A 19,216-nucleotide genomic window follows, 5' to 3' on the forward strand; every position below is an offset into this window, starting at 1 on the left:
GCTTTTGTCTTGTGGTTTTTTTTTTTTTCTGAGGTGGGGGGGTGCATTCTGTTGAAGAAGGTGTGCTATTTTAATTGGCAGATGTGGGAAACAAAATTTAGTTCCTAAAAATAGACCTTTAGGATGTATCCTACAAAACTGGACCCCTTTGAGTGATGGTTCCATGACTAAAGCCAAAATGACTTTTTCATATATTTTTTATTATTGATTTATACTGTTGTGCCAATTTCTACTGTACAGCAAAGTGACCCAGTCATATATATGTATATACACACACACACACACATTCTTTTTCTCATATTATCTTCCATCATGTTCTTTCCCAAGAGATTGGTTATAGCTCCCCGAGCTATACGGTAGGACCTCATGATTTATCCACTCTAAATATAATAAGAGTTTGCATCTAGTAACCCTGAACTCCCAGTCTATCCCACAAAATGGTATTTTTTAATAGCACTCCATGGCCACAATATTCTTTAGACCCTGGAGAAAAACGCCCAAGATAAGGCTCATCTGACAATGCAAACCTGGTTTTGCTGGCTTGGTAACACATCTTTTCAGAATTCCAACCCTAAGGGAACAAGTCCTTCTAGGAGAAACTTGGCTTTTCTTCCCCTGTGCCTTGAGATGTAAATGTTTGGCCATGGCTCTCAGGAATTCCTATCTTCTCTAGACCATCTCAAATTCCAAAGATTGAGGGGAAGAAAGGGAAAAGAGGCCTTTTAAACTTAACTTATTCCAACTGCTGTTTACAAGCTGCGACTTCTTTGTTGTAATATCTGATTCATGACTAAATTTAAAAAGAATCTTTTTTTTTTTTTTTTGTCTTTTTGCCATTTCTTGGGCCACATCCACGGCATATGGAGGTTCCCAGGCTAGGGGTCGAATCGGAGCTTTAGTCGCCGGCCTACACCACAGCCACAGCAACGCGGGATCCGAGCCGTGTCTGCAACCTACACCACAGCTCATGGCAATGCTGGATCCTTAATCCACTGAGCAAGGCCAGGGATCGAACCCACAACCTCATGGTTCCTAGTCAGATTCATTAACCAATGCGCCATGATGGGAACTCCTAAAATGAATCTTTATTTCTGTCTGGATGTATGTCAATGTGTGCATTATAAATATGTGTCTTTACCTTTGGGTGGTATTATCAAATTAATTTACAACTTATAAATAAATTTATAAATAAGTTCCACTTAATTAAAGGAAATTAAACACTTACATAAATTCTCAGAAATACAAATGAAACTAATACAAATGAATTTCAGGTTCACCTGATCTGGTTCAAGTGATATTATTTAAATAATATCTAGTATTAAAGTTAGTTTAAGGAGTTCCCATCGTGGCTCAGTGGTTAACGAATCCGACTAGGAACCATGAGGTTGCGGGTTCGATCCCTGGCCTTGATCAGTGGGTTAAGGATCTGGCACTGCCGTGAGCTGTGGTGTAGGTCGCAGATGTGGCTTGGATCTGGTGTTGCTGTGGCTCTGGCGCTGGCTGGCAGCTACAGCTCCGATTCGACCCCTGTCCTGGAAACCTCCATATGCCAAGGGAGAGGCCCAAGAAATGGCAAAAAAAAAAGACAAAAAATAAAAATAAAAAAATAAAAAATAATAACGTTAGTTTAAGCTTGTTCATTTAATTAATACAGACATGTCTTTTGAGTCATTAAGTGTAATACTTTTATTATACCTGTTTACTGAAAGTCAAATTCATATTATTCCTGCTATAAAATTTATCAACAAGAAAAATAGTTTGGTCTAATGTCTTATAATTTTTTCATGGGTAATGTAAACATAATTGTTGAGAATAGTGAAGAAAATAGAAGTAAATTAGATACAATTTTTCGATGAGCTCTTTGGAATAATTCTGTTTTAGGAATATTACTTACAAGTAGTCTCTCCCAGGAGTTTCTGCGTAGCTCAGCAGGTTAGGAATCCGGCATTGTCACCGCAGTGGCTAGGGTTGCTGTTGTGGTGCGGATTCAATCCCTGGCCCAGGAACTTCCACATGCCACAGGGGCAGCCCCAACACGAAAATAATCTCTCCAGATTTTTTAAGCTTTAAGTTTTGCTAAATTAAGTTAAATGATGGAAGTTTATTACATATCTAGGTCATTCCCAAACAAAATAAAACACTGAAACATCAACTGCTAAACAAGTCTACGTTGACCCACTTTTGTCTTCTTATGAGAGAAAAACTAAAGATGTTTGGGTTTGTTAGATACACGTCTTATACCACATTGAGGAATTAAATTAAGCTATGAGAAAATGCATGCTTCCAGAAATGACAGAATATGTTCATAAATGTGCTAATCAGGAAATGCTGGTATGTTCACAATTGCTGGTTTCCTGGTTTTCATTAGAGATGAAGGTTTCTAAGGGTTAAAAATTATAACATATATTTTATATATATACTTATATATATACATAATTAAAGCTACTAGACGTAATAAGGGAAAATTTTCAGTATGCAAGGAAATTAGGATGTGTGTTTTTGGAAAAAGAAGGTATGAGGAATGGAAATACATTTTGCTAAGGGAAAAAAAGTAATTTTGTCCTAGACCTGATTGCTTCTGGATGGGAAAGAAAATAGGGGACAAACTAATATGGATACAGAAAGTTATGGAAGGTTTATGAAAAAGGAACCCTGGTAAAAGAGTTTTGTGAATGGTCAGGAATGGCTTAGATCGAATTTAACTAAGTAAATTAATTTGGTTATTAAAAGTAAGCTGGCACAAGACTGGCATTTGGTTTTCTCTCTCTGTGAAGAAAACAAAGGTTTTTTAGACTATTGAGCTGCATTTGATATCAGATCATCGTAAAGTTTCTTTATTTTTTAAGTAATATATTGTAATTTTCTGTATTCGCTTTTGAAATCTTTTACCGTCGCTTTGGTTAAATGAATAAGTATCGTTTCACACTGATCTACGACCCTATCTGACCAAGTGCTTTGAAATCTGACAAACTTCCCAAAGATCAATTTCTTTTTTTTTTTTTGCTTTTTTTTTTTTGCTTTTTAGGGCCACAGGTGTGGCATAGCTAAGTTCCCAGGCTAGGGGTCCAATCGGAGCTACAGCTGCCGGCCTACACCACAGCCACACTGTGGGATCTGAGCCACGTATGCGACCTACACCACAGCTCATGGCAATGCTGGATTCTTTAACCCACTGAGCGAGGCCAGGGAGCGAACCTCATGGTTCCTAGTGGATTCATTACTGCTGAGCCATGACAAGAACTCCCCCAAAGATGAAATTTTATTTAAAGTGTGTTAACCTCCAGCTAACTTTGAGTTTTCCAAAGTGCCCCTAAAGCATCTCAGAGATAAATATTAAACGAATTAGGCTTGCTTGGTATGTTCAATTACATAGGAAGCATTGCCAAATGAGTGATAATCCTTCTTAAGTTATATCGTATGGGTAAATATGATTAATATAGATATGTTAGAAATGACATGGAATTTCTAAAATTTGAGTATGTCTGATAAAATGTTATCAGTCATAATCCTAGTTATCCTCTTAAAATGTTGTCAGTCATAGCAACAATAGTAATCAAATTTCTTTGGCAACGGCACCATAATCAGATGTTTAGCCATGACTTTTGTCATGGTTCACCATGTAACTAGGTGTTTAACCATGTCCTTTGTCTTTCATAGACAGCTATTGTTTTACTCTGATCCTTTTGCAAAAATGCTTTATCTTCCAAGAAGATTCAGAGAAAGGACTTTTTGACATTACAGGTTAGTAATAACTCGGATTATGGTGCTGGAGTAAGAAATTAAAGAATCCTAATGGAAAACCTGATGGCTTCATAAAACTGTTAACAAAAAGGATTCGTGACATTGGACTGACTGAACTGGTGAATATAAGATTTATGGTTTTTGTTTGAAATAGTACTGGGTTTTAATCTGTGTTTTCCAGATATAAGGAAACTTGTAGCTTAAAGCTAATTATGGCTTTTAGCAACTTGGTAAATTGTACGTTGGTAAGCAGAATTGAAACCTTTATCTTTTTTCTCTACCTAATCCCTCCAGAAATTGGAAACTGAGGTTCCAAGCAGCCTTATCAGATAAATAAGGAAGGTCACCTCCTGCCAGGTGCAAAAGTCTCTAGAAGAGACAAATTCACCCAAATCCATGGATATCACAGGCTGAATCTGTGGCTAACCCTTGGCATGGATTTCCCAGCCCTCAGAGGCCTTTTAAAAGCTCCAGCTTAGATTCCTTATGAAAAGTTCCACCACAACCAATTTAAAACAGCCTATGTGGTCAAATAACCAGACCTAACTTTGCAAACAAATTAGTCTCAATTTGGCTATATTTGGAAGAAATGAGAGTAATTTTAGGGAGAAAAATAGTAATATTTCAGTGGATATTAAATTCTAGTTTTGTTAATTGAGGTCTGTATTTACTGCCTAAGACTCACTTCCCAGAGAGCTCCCTGTTGTGATGTTGCATTATTGTAAAGTTTAGTTCAATTATTAAAAGGACACTTTAAGTTTGTCAGTGAAGCTCATCACACCCATCTATCTTTGGATGAAGATCAGACGGCCCATGACCTGCAACCAGGAGACTATGCATGCTGGAAAAGGCATCATTTTTTTTTTTTTTTAATTTTTTTGTCTTTTTGCTATTTCTTTGGGCCGCTTCTGCGGCATATGGAGGTTCCCAGGCTAGGGGTCTAATCGGAGCTGTAGCCACCGGCCTACGCCAGAGCCACAGCAAAGAGGGATCCAAGCCGCTTCTGCAACCTACACCACAGCTCACGGCAACGCCGGATCATTAACCCACTGATCGAGGCCAGGGACTGAACCCGCAACCTCATGGTTCCTAGTCGGATTCGTTAACCACTGCGCCACGACGGGAACTCCTGGAAAAGGCATCATTTAAAGGACTGTCTCCAACCTAGATAAAAGGACCCTTATCAGGTACTATTAACTAGCTCATGTGCACAGAAACAGAAGGGAACTGACTCCTGAATTCATATTTCCCACTTCCGAAGGACCTTTACGTTGGACTGATCAATAGAGAGGACGGCTGGCCCCAAATGACACCTCTACCAGGATGAGAAGAAAACATACAACAGCAATGGTAGACCGATGACCCAAGAATTCGGACCAGGCTTGTAAGATCTACCCTACTAACTCAATAGAGCTGTTTACCAAAAATCTGTCTCCCTATCAACCCTGAAAGTTATTGTTTTACTTCTAACCATCCTCCTCTTCCTCCTAATTTTTAGGATGAAAAGAAAACTCTCCAGTGAAGTTGTCACAGTATAACCATTGATGATATGTATCATCACTTGCCTTAAGTCTACTGCTAAAAGCACATATACAATGTTTTACAGTTTTATATAACTGATTATAAAATGTATTGCCTATAAAATATTTACCTATTAGCATAACTCTGAGTTTGTTCACTATGTCTATGCAGAAGTTCCCAAGCCAGGGATCGAACCTATGCCACAGCTATAACCAGAGCCATAGCAGTGAGAACACTAGATCCTTAACCCACTGAGCCACGAGGGAACTCCATCTCATTAGTTTTCCCCTAACCTGGACAACTAGGTAAATATATATATAAATGAAAAGCAGATCCGGCACCAAGGGACACGATCGACCATGGGCCCAGAGCAGGCAGCAACTACCCTGGCACTGAGGGGGCAAATATTTTGATCCAAGATTTGCAAATAAAAGAGGAAATGATTGAAGAGATGTTCATATATTGAGGTATGGGGAAGTCATTCTGGTTTATACTTGATTTAACTTAAAATATAACAGCCTGTTTTGTGGCCTATTGAACATGCGTTTTACAGCTTTAACTGTTAAGGAAAAAATGCACTTAGAAATCGAAATTGAGGAGTTCTCATCATGGCTCAGTGGAAACAAATCTGACTAGTATCCATGAGGTTGTGGGTTAAGGATCCGGCGTTGCCATGAACTGTGGTGTAGGTCACAGATGTGGCTTGGATCTGGCATTGCTGTGGCTGTCTGTGGTGCAGGCCAGTGGCTTCAGCTCCAATTCGACCCCTAGCCTGGGAACCTCCATATGCTGTGAGTACAGCCCTAAAAAGCCAAAAAAAAGAAAACTTGAGTAACTGTGGTTCAGGCATCCAAGGTGGAGCTGAATGGCCACTGTGGATGTAATTTTACACACAGTCTCGTATGACTGAGAACTTGAATGTTCTGAACTGTGTCAGACTTGAGGATACCACCGGTCATTCTCCAGACAGTATCTGCTGGCAGCTGCTAACTGCAACCTTACTGTCTCAAGATAACTATGAAATCTTTCTCTTACTTAGGAATAGTAGTAACAAATAACTAACAAATAGTAGTAACAAATCAGGCTGTAGTCTTCCAGCAGAAAGTACTAGATCCTTTAGCCACGACTGTACCAAACCAGTAAAACTGCTTTAGATTAGATTTCAGCAGAAAATGGAGACATATGAGTAGTGGCCAATAGCTCCTCTTATGTATAGGTTAATACCATATCAGAAGCTAAAACCTATTTGGCTAATATTAGGCAACAGACTAGCTGGCTCTAACAAGTCTCCCTAGAATTGCCAAGTCCAGACTTGTTTTCAGGCTCAGGCTCCCAAATTTCTCAGCAAATGCAATCTATTTTCCAAGGTGTATTAAAGTTCAGGTTGCCACTCCTCCTCCTCCTTCTAATTGGACCTGTTGCACCAAAACGGTGGACCAAGGGACCAAGATCTTAATCATACAAGACTCAGATCCAAAACCTGGAACTCAGGAATACTGGCAACTGGGTGTCCATTCCCCAAATTGAGGAAGGACCACATACACTCAGTTTCAGCAGGAAGGGGCCAGAGCAGTCATTGCCCTGTTCCCTCAAAGATGTAGAGGGAAAAAAAAAAAAAAAGATGTAGAGAAAGTTAAAAGAGGAGTGGAAGTCAAAATCAAGCCCCCATAATCCCAAGTTCCCTTACAGAAATTGATTGATCTCTCTATCCAAAACTTGATTCCCTTTCTTGTCCCCTCTGGTCCTAATCCTGAACACTAATCCATCAGAGTCAGAAGACTAAAATGGTTGTTGTCAATCACATCATTAATACACTAAAATTTCTCTATAGATATCAGCATTAGTGTACAAACTCAGCTTATTTCTCCAGGGAAAGTTGGGTTAACAGACCTGGCCAGAGAACTGTAAACCAAACACATCCTGACTCCAGAATCTACAATTAAGAAATGTTTCAGAGGGAGTTCCCATTGTGGCTCAGTGTTAATGAACCTGACTAGTATCCCCAAGATGAGGGTTTGATCCCTGGGCTCACTCAGTGAGTTAAAGATCCAGCATTGCTATGAGCTGAGGTGTAGGCTGAAGACTTGGTTTGCATCTGGCATTGCTGTGGCTGTGGTAATAGGCTGGCAGCTGAAGCTCCAAAGCAAGCAAGCAAGCAAGCAAGCAAGCAAGAAAGGTCGCAGGGGAGTTCCCGCTGTGGTACAGTGGGTTAAGAACCTGACTACAACAGCTTGGGTCGCTGGGGAGATGAAGGCCCAATGCAGTGGGTTAAAGGATCCAGCATTATTGCAGCTGTAGCAGAGGCTACACACCACAGCTTAAATTCAACCCTTGGCCCAGAAACTTCTATATGCACAGGTACCGCCATTAAAAACCAAAAAGGTCACAGAAAGTCCACAGGTGATGACTAATCCCAGCCTCTTTGTTCTTCCCCTTTAAAAAAACAAATACCCTCACTCAAAGACCAAGTTGGAGTGGACCTGAGGCTTATCTTCCTTGCTTGGTTCCCTGCTATAAACCCCTACTTTGCTGCGAACATCCACTGTCAGAGTTTGGCTTTCCACATCATGCTCATAATCCCTTGCTCAGTTATAGGAACAAAAGCCATAAACATTACATGTTTATAAAGATCAGGAATTTTGTATGCTCCTTGTTGCCAGGAGCACTGTGATTAAAAAGAACGCAGGTTCTAGGTCCATCCACATTGCTGCAAATGACATTATTTTATTCTTTTTTTACAGCTTAGTAATAAATATTCCATTGTGTATATATATATATATATATATATACACACACACCCCATATCTTCTTTATCCATTTGTCTGTGGATGGACCGTGAAAAAAGTCAGAGAAAGACAAATACTGTATGGTATCACTTATATGTGGAATCTAAAAAATAATACAAATGAGAAGTTCTCTTGTGGCACTGCAGATAAAGAATCTGGCATTATCACTGCAGCAGCTTGAGTCACTGCTGTGACTTGGGTTTGGTCCCTGACCCAGTAACTTCTATATGCCACAGGTGCAGCCGGAAAAAAAAAAAAAAAGAATGTATATAGCAAAACAGAAACAGACTCACAGAGAAAACAAGCTAGTGGCTACAACTGGGGAAAGGGAAGGGCAGAGGGGCAAGTTAGGGGTATGATACTAAAAGATATGAAATACTATGTATAAAATAGATAAGTAAATAAAAACAAAAATAAACCAATGGGACCTAATCAAACTTACAAGCCTTTGCACAGCAAAGGAAACCATTAAAAAAGAAAAAAAGACAACCTATGGAATAGGAGAAAACAGTTTCAAATGATGCAAACAACAAGGGCTTAATCTCTAAAATATGCAAACAACTTATACAACTCAATAGCAAAAAAACCAACAATCCAATTGAAAAATGGGCAGAAGACCTAAATAGACATTTTTCCAAAGAAGATATACAGATGGCCAACAGGCACATGAAAAAATGCTCAACATCACTAATTATTAGAGAAATGCAAATCAAAACTACAATGAAGGTGAGTTCCTGTTGCGGTGCAAGGGAAATGAATCCGAATAGTATCCATGAGGATGCGGGTATGATCCCTGGCCTCACTCAGTGGGGTTAAAGATCTGGCATTGCTGTAAGCTGTGGTGCAGGTTGAAGATGTGGCTTGGACCTAGTGTTGCTGTGGCTGCAGCTGTAGCTCTGATTCAACCCCTAGCCTGGGAACTTCCATGTGCTGCACCTGCAGCCCTAAAAACAAAACCTACAATGAGGTACCACCTCATACTAGTCAGAATGGCCATCATTAACAAGTCAACAAATAACAAATGCTGGAGAGGGTGTGGAGAAAAGGGAACCCTCCTTCACTGTTGCTGGGAATGTAAATTGGTACGAGCACTATGGAAAACAGGTTCCTCAGAAAACTAAATATAGAACCACCATATGACCCAGCAATCCCACTCCTGGGCATACATCTGGACAAAACTTGCATTGAAAAAGATACATGCATCCTTCTGTTCATTGCCGCACTATTCACAAGTGCCAAGACCTGGAAACAACCTAAATGTCCACTGACAGATGAATGGATTAAGATGTGGCATATATACACAATGGAATACTACTTGGCCATAAAGAAGAATAAAATAATGCCACTTGCAGCAACATGGATGGAACCAGAGACTCTCACACTAAGTGAAGTAAGTCAAAAAGAAAGACATACCATGTGATATCACTCATATCTGGAATCTAAGGTATGGCACAAATGAACCCCTCTACAGGAAAAAAACAAACTCATGGACATGGAGAACAGACTTGTGGTTACCAAGGGGGAGGCGGGGAGGGAGTGGGATGACGGGGAGTTTAGGGTTCGCAGATGCAAACTATTACATTTACAGGAGATAAGCAATGAGGTCCTTCTGTACAGCATAGGGAACTACATCCAATCTCTTGGGATAGACCATGATGGGGATGATACAAGAAAGGGAATGTTTTGTATGACTGGGTCACTTTGCTGAACAGCAGAAATTGACATAACATTGTAAATCAACTATACTTTAATAAAAAAAATGTTTAAGAAAAAAATGAAATCGATAAGTAACAAGGATATATTGTATAGCACAGGGAATTGCAGCTATTATCTTAAAATAACTTTCAATGAGCATAATCTGTAAAAATACTGAATCACTATGCCATACCCCTGAAACTAATACAATATTGTAAATTGACTATCCTTCAATGAAAAAACAAAAACAAAAACAAAACACAGCCTCTGAAATCAGATGGTGTGTGTTCAAACCCTGGATCTACTGCTTACCGTTTGTACGACCTTAGACAAAGTACATCTCTCTGAGACTCAGCTTCCACCCTGTAAAATGATAATAACAGTACTCGCCTCGAGAGCTTGAGAGGGTTAAATGAGTTACTACAGGTAAATCAGTAAAGACACTGCCTGCCCAATACATATTAGCTCTTAGCTATCATTATTATCACAGTCAGAAATGCACTGGATACCAGATGTCTGCTAAATAATGAACTGCTTACATTAAAATATACTCTATGCTTTAGCTAAAGAAATTTCAACAACTCTGTATTGGGGAAACAACTATTAAAAAAAATAGTAATAATAACAACAACAAAAAAGAAATTTCCACAACAAAACTGAACAGAAAGGCAGAGTGCTTTAAATTTCTCTTAGGACTAGTGCCTGATTTCTTCTTCGTTCCAGGTGTACTCATTCCTCCAATCAACAAATACTTATTAAGCACCTCTATGTATGTCCCACTGTTTGAGGTCCTGAAAATACAACTGGGAGCAAGATACACCATTGGAACTTGTATTCTAGCAGAGAGAAAAAAAAGACACGGAATCAGTAAAGAAATAACTAAATAATATAATTGCAGATAAGAGTGTTATAAGAAAACAAAAGTGGGGAGTTCCCGTTGTGGCGCAGCGGAAAAGACTCTGACTAGGAACCATGAGGTTGTGGGTTTGATCCTTGGCCTCCCGCTCAGCGGATCAAAGATCCCGCGTTGCTGTGGCTGTGGTGTAGGCCGGCGGCTACAGCTCCGATTGGACCCCTAGCCTGGGAACCTCCATATGCTGCATGTGCGGCCCCCCCCCCCAAAAAAAAAAAAAAAGAGGGATGAGGGACATTTACAGTGGTAGGTGAGGCAGGCAGATTGATTGATTTTTGTCTTTTTGCCTTTTCTAGAGCCGTTCCTACGGCATAGGGAGGTTTGGAGGTTCCCAGGCTAGGGGTCGAATTGGAGCTGTAGCCTCCGGCCTGCACCAGAGCCACAGCAATGCTGGATCTGAGTCACTCACGTCTGTGACCTCCACCACAGCTCACGGCAACGCCAGATCCTTAACCCACTGAGCAAGGCCAGGGATTGTACCAGCAACCTCATGGTTCCCAGTCAGATTCGTTAACCACTGAGCCACGACAGGAACTCCGAGGCATGCTGATTTAGAATGAGGGTTAGAGAAGACCCAGATGAAACAGAGGGACAAGTTATGTGATTACGTGGTGAAATGGTGCTCCAGGCAGGTAGCACAGCAAATGCTAAAGCTGGGAGGCAGGAAAATGTGTGGCTCGGGTGATGAGTAACAGAGAGGCTGGGATATCTGGAGACGTGTGGGAAGAACGGGGTAAAAGTCACCCAGGGCCCCAGAGGCTACAAGGAGGATCTGGGGATTTAGTCTAAGTGTGCGAGAGGCTTTGAGAGGTTTTGAGCATTGAATTACAAGGCTGTTTACTGGTGATTCTGTGGGGTCAAGGGTGGGCCCTGAAAGACTGGGTTAGAAGCTACACGGTAATTCAAGAGAAAAATGTGGGTAGTTACTATTATCTCAGGGTATTAGCGATGAGCTTACTTTGCATCCTAACAGGATCTGATGTAAAATGAATCCATCCGGACAGAGTTCAGCGCTTTGGGGACTTAGAAACTAAAGGAACAGTTTTATAAAAGTGTTTTATGAAAGAGTGTCAAATCAATTCAGGGGGTAGTGATTATCTTTTTTTTTTTTTGGCTGCACCCAAGACATATGAAAGTCCCGGGGAGCCAGGGATGGAACCCATGCCACAGCAGTGACCCAAGCCGCTGCAGTGACAATGCCAGATGCTTAACCCAGTGAGCATGATTATCATCTTAAAACGAAAGAGGACAAAAGAGAATTAAAAATCTCAGAATATATTTGCACAGAGGAAAAATGCATAATACTTTGTAGAGTCTGTTTCAATTACATATAGGTATGTTCATACAGGGTTGAGATATGTACTCCTCACTGTGAATGGTAGGCAGGAAAGTTTGAAAAACTACAAAAAGTTATCTTATTTATACATAAGATATTTATTTACACATAAAAACTGTTCCTTTAGTCTCTCCCTTCTTCGCTGTACCCGGCAGCCCCCCAAAGGAGAACAGTATAAACAAGCTCCAGGGGAAAAAAAAAAAAAAAGCTTCAGGAGTTCCCCTGTGGCACCGCAGATTGAGGATCTGGCATTGTCACTGCAGAAGCTCAGGTCATTGCTGTGGCATGGGTTTGATCCCTGGCACAGGAACTCCTTCCTAGTCTAAATAAAGTGAATCGACTTCTGCCACACTATTTTCTCCTCCAGGGAGATCAAAATATGACCCTCCAAAGCCAGGAAGACTGACTCACCTCTAAACTTTAGGTTTTTCGATGGGAAAAAAAAAAAAAAAATTCCACGCAGAACAAGAAATCTTAAAATTACATTTTAGAACATTCAAGCTAAAAAGGGAAAGAAGCCTCCTGAAGGCAGTAATACGGGTGGCTTCCAAAATGCCACAGCGAGCGAAAGACCTAGTGGTAAGCTGTTAGAAGAGTCCACACCCGAGACAGAAACTACTCCTCAACGCTGCCCCACAGGAGAGCAGACAAATGAGGCAAAAAATATTGGGGGAGGGGAGGGATCCCTAAACTAGTGCCATTTGCAGACAGTTTGATTGTTAACCTTGAAAATCCAAGAAAATTAACTGAAAAACTATGAGAACTACTCAAAGTTCAGTAACACGGCTTGAATGCTGGACTGACGACAGAATGTAAAAGGCCGTCTACACCAGAGCATAATCGTAAGAAAATGAAAAGGGAAAGAAGGATACAATTTCTAAAAAAAAAAAACAACAAAATCTAGGAATCCCCCGGGCAAGAATGCGTAACTTCTACACAGGGCGGTATTGGCCTAAGGACAGACCGATCAATGGAACAGAACAGAGTTCAAAACTAAACCCACCCATAAACAGTAAATTCATTTTTGACAAAGGAGCCCAGGGGAGACGACGAGGCAAAAGATAATCTTTTCAATAAATGATGTTGCAACAAGCAGCTATCTATACGGAAAAGAATGAATCTTGACTCATGCAAAAATTAACTCAAATGAAGTCATAAGCCTACACATAAAAGATAAAACTATACAGTGTCTAGAAGAACACGCAGGGGGAAATCTTGGTAAACGTGAGGTGGACAAATATTTATCAGACAGGTTATTAAAAGCGCTATTCATAGAAGAAAAAAAAAACCTGACAAATTAGACTTTATCAAGATTTACAACCTCTGCTCTTGAAAAAAAAAATCATTAATTCCACTTACACGAGGTATGAGTCAACTAAAAAACTCATAGAAACTGAGCGTAGAACGGGGGTTGCCAGGGAATGGAGGGAGGGAGAAAGGGGGGCCGGCTGCTCCAGGAGCATAAAGTTTCAGTTTTACAAAGTGAAAAAGTTCCAGCTATGTGCTGACCCTCCTGCCTATAGTTCATGATGCTGTACTGCACACTTCGAAATGTGCAAAGAGGACAAATCCCATGTTTAGGGTCCCTACCACAATTTTTTTTTTTTGTCTTTTGTCTTTTTAGGGCCACACCTGCGGCATATGGAGGTTCCCAGGCTAGGGGTCTCATCAGAGCTGTAGACGCCGGGCTATACCCCAGCCACAGTCACACCGGATCCCAACCAAGTCTGCGACCTACACCACAGCTCACAGCAATGCCAGATCCTTAACTCACTGAGCGAGGCCAGGGATGGGACCCACAACCTCATGGTTCCCAGTTAGATTCGTTTCCCCTGCGCCTCGATGAGAACTCCCACGATTTTTTTAAAAATAAAGAAAATGAAAGGGCAAGCCACAAACGAAAAGAAAACATTTGTAACCCACATAGCTGACAGAGAACTTGGGTGCAGGTGTATGGAGAACTCTCGTGATTCAACAAGACATACAATACAATACAATAAAAATAAAAAAAATAAAAAAATAAAGGACACTTCATAAAAGAAGGTAAACAAATGACCAAAAAGCACACGAAAAGATGCTCGACATCATGAGTTATCAGGGAAGCTCAAATGAAAATCACAGAGATGCCATCACAAACCTACTGGAATGCCTGGAATAAAATGAGCTGACAACACCAAGCGCTGACCAGGATGCCAAGCAAAGGGACCTCTCAGACATCGCCAGTGGCCGTGTGCCCTGATGTAGCCACGTAGGACAAGTTGGGCAGTTTCTTACCAAGTTAAATTTACCACACAAAACAACAATCCTACTTCTGAGTACTGACTCCAGTGAAATGCAAATTTCACACAAAAAGCCGTATGTGAACGTTTATATTAGCCCTACTCATAATCACCAAAAGATGGCCAATGGACAAACTGTGGAGTATTACTCGGCAATAAAAAGGAACCAATTACTGATTCACACAACATGGATGAACCCCGTGTGCATTATGCTGAGTTAAAGAAGCCACTCAGAAGGCTACATCTTGTATGAATCCGTTCACGGGACAGTCTGGAAAAAGACAAATTTTTTTTTTTTTGTCTTTTTGTCTTTTTGCCTTTTCTAGGGCTGCTCCCGCAGCATATGGAGGTTCCCAGGCTAGGGGTCTCATCGGAGCTGTAGCCGCCGGCCTACACCACAGCCACAGCCATGCGGGATCCGAGCCGCATCTGCAACCTACACCACAGCTCACAACTATGCTCCTTAACCCACTGAGCAAGGCCAGGGATTGAACCCGGAACCTCATAGTTCCTAGTCGGATTCATTAACCACTGCGCCACGATGGGAACTCCGAAAAAGACAAATTTATAGGGGCAGAAAACAAATCAGTGGTTGCCAGGGGCTGAGAGTGGTGGAAAGGGTTAACTACAAAAGGTCAAAAAGGAACACCCTGCAGCGATGGACTTCTGTATCTTGATATGGAGGCGGTTACATAACTACAGCTATTTGTCAAAGCTTATGGAATGGTGCACTAAAAAGGGTGAAGGTTATTGTAAATAAGTTGTACTTCAATTTTTAAAACAGGGAATTGGCTCACAAAGTAAGCAGATTTACAAAATGGAACAGTATTCACAGACTCTTCTTTGATTGAGGGGATTTATTTTATGATAATTTCCGCCAAATGTCTAGCCCATTTCTTAAGGTCCAATACCCCCTACCTCCTACCATGCCCCCCAAGTAATTTCCACGTGGATTAAAGACTCACATATGTTTTAAACCGTAAACATTTTAAAAGAACATTTGTTTTGCGGTGGGGTAGGGAAGAGGCCTATCTCAATGAGGCATAAAAACCAGCTCCCAGGTTTTTCCTAAAGGCAGAGTCTCTCCTTTCTGTCTTTGGAATTATCAACGCCAGGGTAAGGCAGGCTTCCCCTCACCGCCCCCAACCCCTCTCTTTTTCAATTAAATGCTGCTCTTCCCAATCTCTAGCGGGTATCTGAAAGTGACCTGGCACGCTCAGGCACCAAAATGGAAAAATGTGGTCGTCAGCTCCATGTGAGCAGTGGAAGCACTCAGAACCTCGTAGGGGTAATGATGTGCCCCGGTCTGAGTCCCAAACCAGCCTCAGGCACACCACGGCCACACTGGAGCACCCAGAATGACCACCCGCGTTAGCCATGGCAGATGGGCTCCTTTGCTGGCTCTCCCTAACACCTAAGCAAACTCACTTTGCCATTTCTGGAAAGCTGTTCGCGGTACCAGAAACACAGCAGCTCTCCTTTCCCTGCCAAACCCATCAATGAAATGCCATTTCCCAGGCTTTTTTCTCCCTGTGCTGAACACAATCATGTCCATAATTCAAGTTCCATTTTTTTTTCTTCTCTTCTGTGTCTCCAACAATTTTTTTCTTCTAGAAAAGCACACACACCTGGAATCTATGGGTTTGGGGCAAGCATTAGTCACAGAGAAAACACTCACACTTGCCCTGCATTTCTGCAGTGTTTTTCAAAAGCAAAATGTGCTCTACTCCCCCTTTGAAGGAAAGTCACCTTGCAGGGATGTGGGGATGATAAAAGCAGAGGAAATTCGATAGGAGCTGGCATCACGCTGAGGCCCTGTAAAACAATACCCCTGAACAGCTTCAAAATTTAGCCACTTTTTGTTTTCCAGCTTTGCATTCAAGCTGTAAAAGCAGCCAACTAAGCAATGTCCACTTCATTTCAGGTCTTAACTAAGCAAAACTTTGAGATACTAAATAAAAACTCCCCAAATCTCTCGCAAGCAGCACACTCGTCACTCAATTCACAAACTATTACAACATCAAACTTAATTGTATTAATAATTAAGCTCTTTAATAAATTATTAATATTAATTTAAAAATAAGCATCGGCATACCATGTATAACTGCGATTATACTCACAGGCTTCTCTCTTAAAATAGCTGAAGACAAGGTGAGAAAGACGAAAACAATTACAACATCTAGCTAGTCTTTGCTTAATACACCTTCACGCTCCATCACCCCCCCCAGCTCCAGACCCTAATCAAAGAAATGAGTCCTTTTTCGGCCTATGGTGGCTACTAGACAGGATCAGCTACATAATACGTGGGGTCCAGGGCAAAATAAAAATGCAAAGCCCCTTGTTCAAAGATTATTCAGAATTTCGACAGTGACAGCAGAACATTAAACCAAACACAGGCTGCACGCCCATGAAGCCAGCTCTACTATCAGATAATGCATTTGGCTAGTGACCCAGTAAGATGAGTACAAAATTCTACTACGAAATGAGTAGTAATCATTTTAATGTGTGTTTGGGGTGGAGGTCGGATTATGAAGTCTCAGGACCTCCTCTCCCAGCGTCCCAGTTTTCCTAAGCTTTGCAGCCTGTTGAACCAAAGGGGAGGGAAAAAAAAAAAAAATTCTGTAGGGCCTGCCTAGTAAAGTGTGGTCCATGGTGCAGCAGCAGCACCAGCAGCATCTGGGAACTCGTTAGAAACGCAGACTGTCGGTCCCCACCCCAGACCTACTGAATCAGAAACTGTATTTTAACAAGATCCCCCAGGGATTTCGTGTGGACAGGACATACAAAGAAGGATCACCGTCGGTGCAGCCACGGAAAACCTCTGCCGCCCGCCTCATCTGGCTCCCAGGAAGCCCGTCTGCGCTCCTTCTCCTCCTCACCTGAAACGTATATAGCCCCAGAGCCTGGAAAACCTAAGTCCCGGTAGAAGAGCGCTCACCCGAGACCTCCAGCCCCGTCCTTTCCCCGTGCCCACCCTCAGGCTCCTGGCTGCCGCTCCATCTCGCCACGCAAGGAGCCACCTGCTCTGGGTCTCACCAGACGCTGCCTCGCCCAGCCGTCCCGGGTCCGGGGCGCGTCCGCGCTCCGCAGGCTGCGCCGCACCCACTGCGCGGCGCGGCAAACTGAGTCCGCGCGAGTCGCGTCTCGAAGACCGTCCGCGCGAACAAGGCTCGCGGCTCCTTTTCGCGGAGGGGCGAGGCGAGGTGGCGTCCGTTTGAAGTCTTTGGATACACACGCCCCCCCTTCCCAAGGAGAACGCTTCGCTGGAGCCCCCTTTCCCACGGCGCGCGCTCTCCCACTGTCGAGGTGCCTGTCCCCCAGCTCGACCCTCTTCCTCCGCCTTTCGGAGCGGCCGCAGCCCCCGGCTCAGAGCCGCAGTCTGGCGGAGGGAGCCCTCGCCCCGCCGTCCCATCGCACTCCAGGTCCAGGCGCTGCGCCCGAGCCGCCCGCGCCCGTCGCCAGCTCCCCCGCCGGGTCTCCGGAACCCGAGGGGACAGACCCATCCCGGCGCCGCGCGCTTACCTGCCGGTCCCCGCCGACGGGCTGGCCGCTGGCGCCCTCCAGCCCTCCTTTTCCCCGTTCCCTCGGGCCGCTTCCCTCCTCCCCCTCCCGCGGGCTGGGCACCGCCCCCGCCGCTCCCGGCCCGCTCGCCCGCCTGCTCTCCAGCTGCCCAGAGCGGCGTGGCGCGTCCGGCGCTCGGCGGCGGCGAGGCTGGGCGCGGAGGCAGGACGCGGAGGTGGGGAGCGGGCGGGGCGCGGAAGGAGCAGGGTGTGAGCGAGCACTCAGCGGCCCCAGGCCCGGCTGGGAGCTCCAAGCGAGGGGGCGGGGAAAGAAGTGGGGTCCGCGGGCCAGGCCCACCCCACCCTGCCGAGGCCCCCGCGGCTCCTCCGGATTCCTTGGAGTCCCCGTGTCCGGTTAAGCGCGCTCCTCGAGGACTCCAGTCTCCCGACCCAGCCGCTCACCTTTAGGGGTCGCCCTGGTACCCAAACGCGTGTCCCACCACCTTCAGCACCTTGCACTGTGATAGGTGGGAACCCCGAGGTCGCCCCTCTGCCACAATATTCCTGATGCAGAGGTCAGACCGCCGGGAGGGCATTTGCCGAGGTCGATGAAAGGCAAAGGCCGTGGGAACGAATTCAACTCCATGGTTACCTGGTGAAGGGCAGGGCACACTGGATACCTAGAAATTGGGATCCCCAGGACTCTGCCTGCAAGAGGGTTGGGGGGTGGCATATGCAATGAGTTGTCCCTGGTCCCCTCTACCTTTTCTGTCAGCATCTCCTTCCTCTGCACACTGTAGAATAAAAACTAGATCTGGATAGGATTTCCAGATCACCTAACCAGCTTGTCAAAGTAACCCATGTTACAGATGGGAAAACCGAGGCCCAGAGGAACTTAGTTTGAATCTACAGTAAGAATTAGTTGTTGAGACCAGGGGAGGAAAGTGCCCTGAATTCCCTCTCTGGCCCCTTGTACACCCTCCCCCACCCCTCTACCCTCTCCAACCCTCCTCTTTGTAGTCGAATTAACTCCTGTATTTACAAAATGCTTTATTACTTTAAAAGCACCGTTCTCTTTCATTAAAACCTACAATTTCATTAAAACCTACAAGAGAATATTCCATTTTCCTTTACCACCAAAACAAAATTCTAGATTCTGAATTGCATTCAGGCTGTGGAGAGGATGTTTGTAAAGTACAGAACTGCAGGGCATACGGTGGCTGACTCTGCCCATATTAGACACAGCACCAGTGAGACATATACTCTGCTTTGCAGGAAGAGTTGATTTTGTTTTGCAAACACTAATTTATTAACACTCACAACATTCTAGCTGGAAAAATGAATGGCAAGTGTTTTTAGAGAGACTTTTGACTGGTTGGATTAAGGGGGGGCGGAGGTCAGGAAGCTCCTCCAGGTTACATAACAAGCTGGAGGCAGAATTATGA

The 19,216-nt window shown here is 43.4% G+C and overlaps 1 protein-coding gene and 1 long non-coding RNA gene across 16 annotated transcripts in view; one reads left to right on the plus strand and one right to left on the minus strand.

Moving 5' to 3' along the window:
- ADGRG2 (adhesion G protein-coupled receptor G2) overlaps positions 1-19,216 on the minus strand; it is a 237,400-nt gene that overhangs the window by 130,431 nt on the left and 87,753 nt on the right. For 4 of the 15 annotated variants that reach the window (XM_021080654.2, XM_013985969.3, XM_085008638.1 and 1 more), the window contains exon 1: positions 17,794-17,880. The exons of 5 other annotated variants lie outside the window; for them this stretch is intronic. Coding sequence is in view for 2 of the 10 variants with exons in the window: in XM_085008631.1 (XP_084864757.1) it covers positions 17,056-17,108 (53 nt within the window). In the remaining 8 variants the exon portion in view is untranslated. Of the gene's footprint in view, positions 1-17,055; positions 17,172-17,245; positions 17,767-17,793; positions 17,881-19,216 lie in introns of those variants that run through there. 6 more of the 15 variants (XM_085008642.1, XM_085008639.1, XM_085008633.1 and 3 more) reach the window with 4 other exon arrangements.
- On the plus strand, positions 11,756-17,816 carry LOC146394500 (uncharacterized). Its single transcript, XR_014835800.1, has 2 exons — positions 11,756-11,828; positions 12,300-17,816. It is a non-coding gene; the product is annotated as an uncharacterized LOC146394500 (long non-coding RNA).

This window comes from Sus scrofa, chromosome X, assembly GCF_054392235.1.
Source record: "Sus scrofa isolate SSC_HxYL_T2T_F1_AM1 chromosome X, Sscrofa_HxYL_maternal_Yorkshire_Landrace_v2.0, whole genome shotgun sequence".
Lineage (NCBI taxonomy): Eukaryota > Metazoa > Chordata > Mammalia > Artiodactyla > Suidae > Sus > Sus scrofa.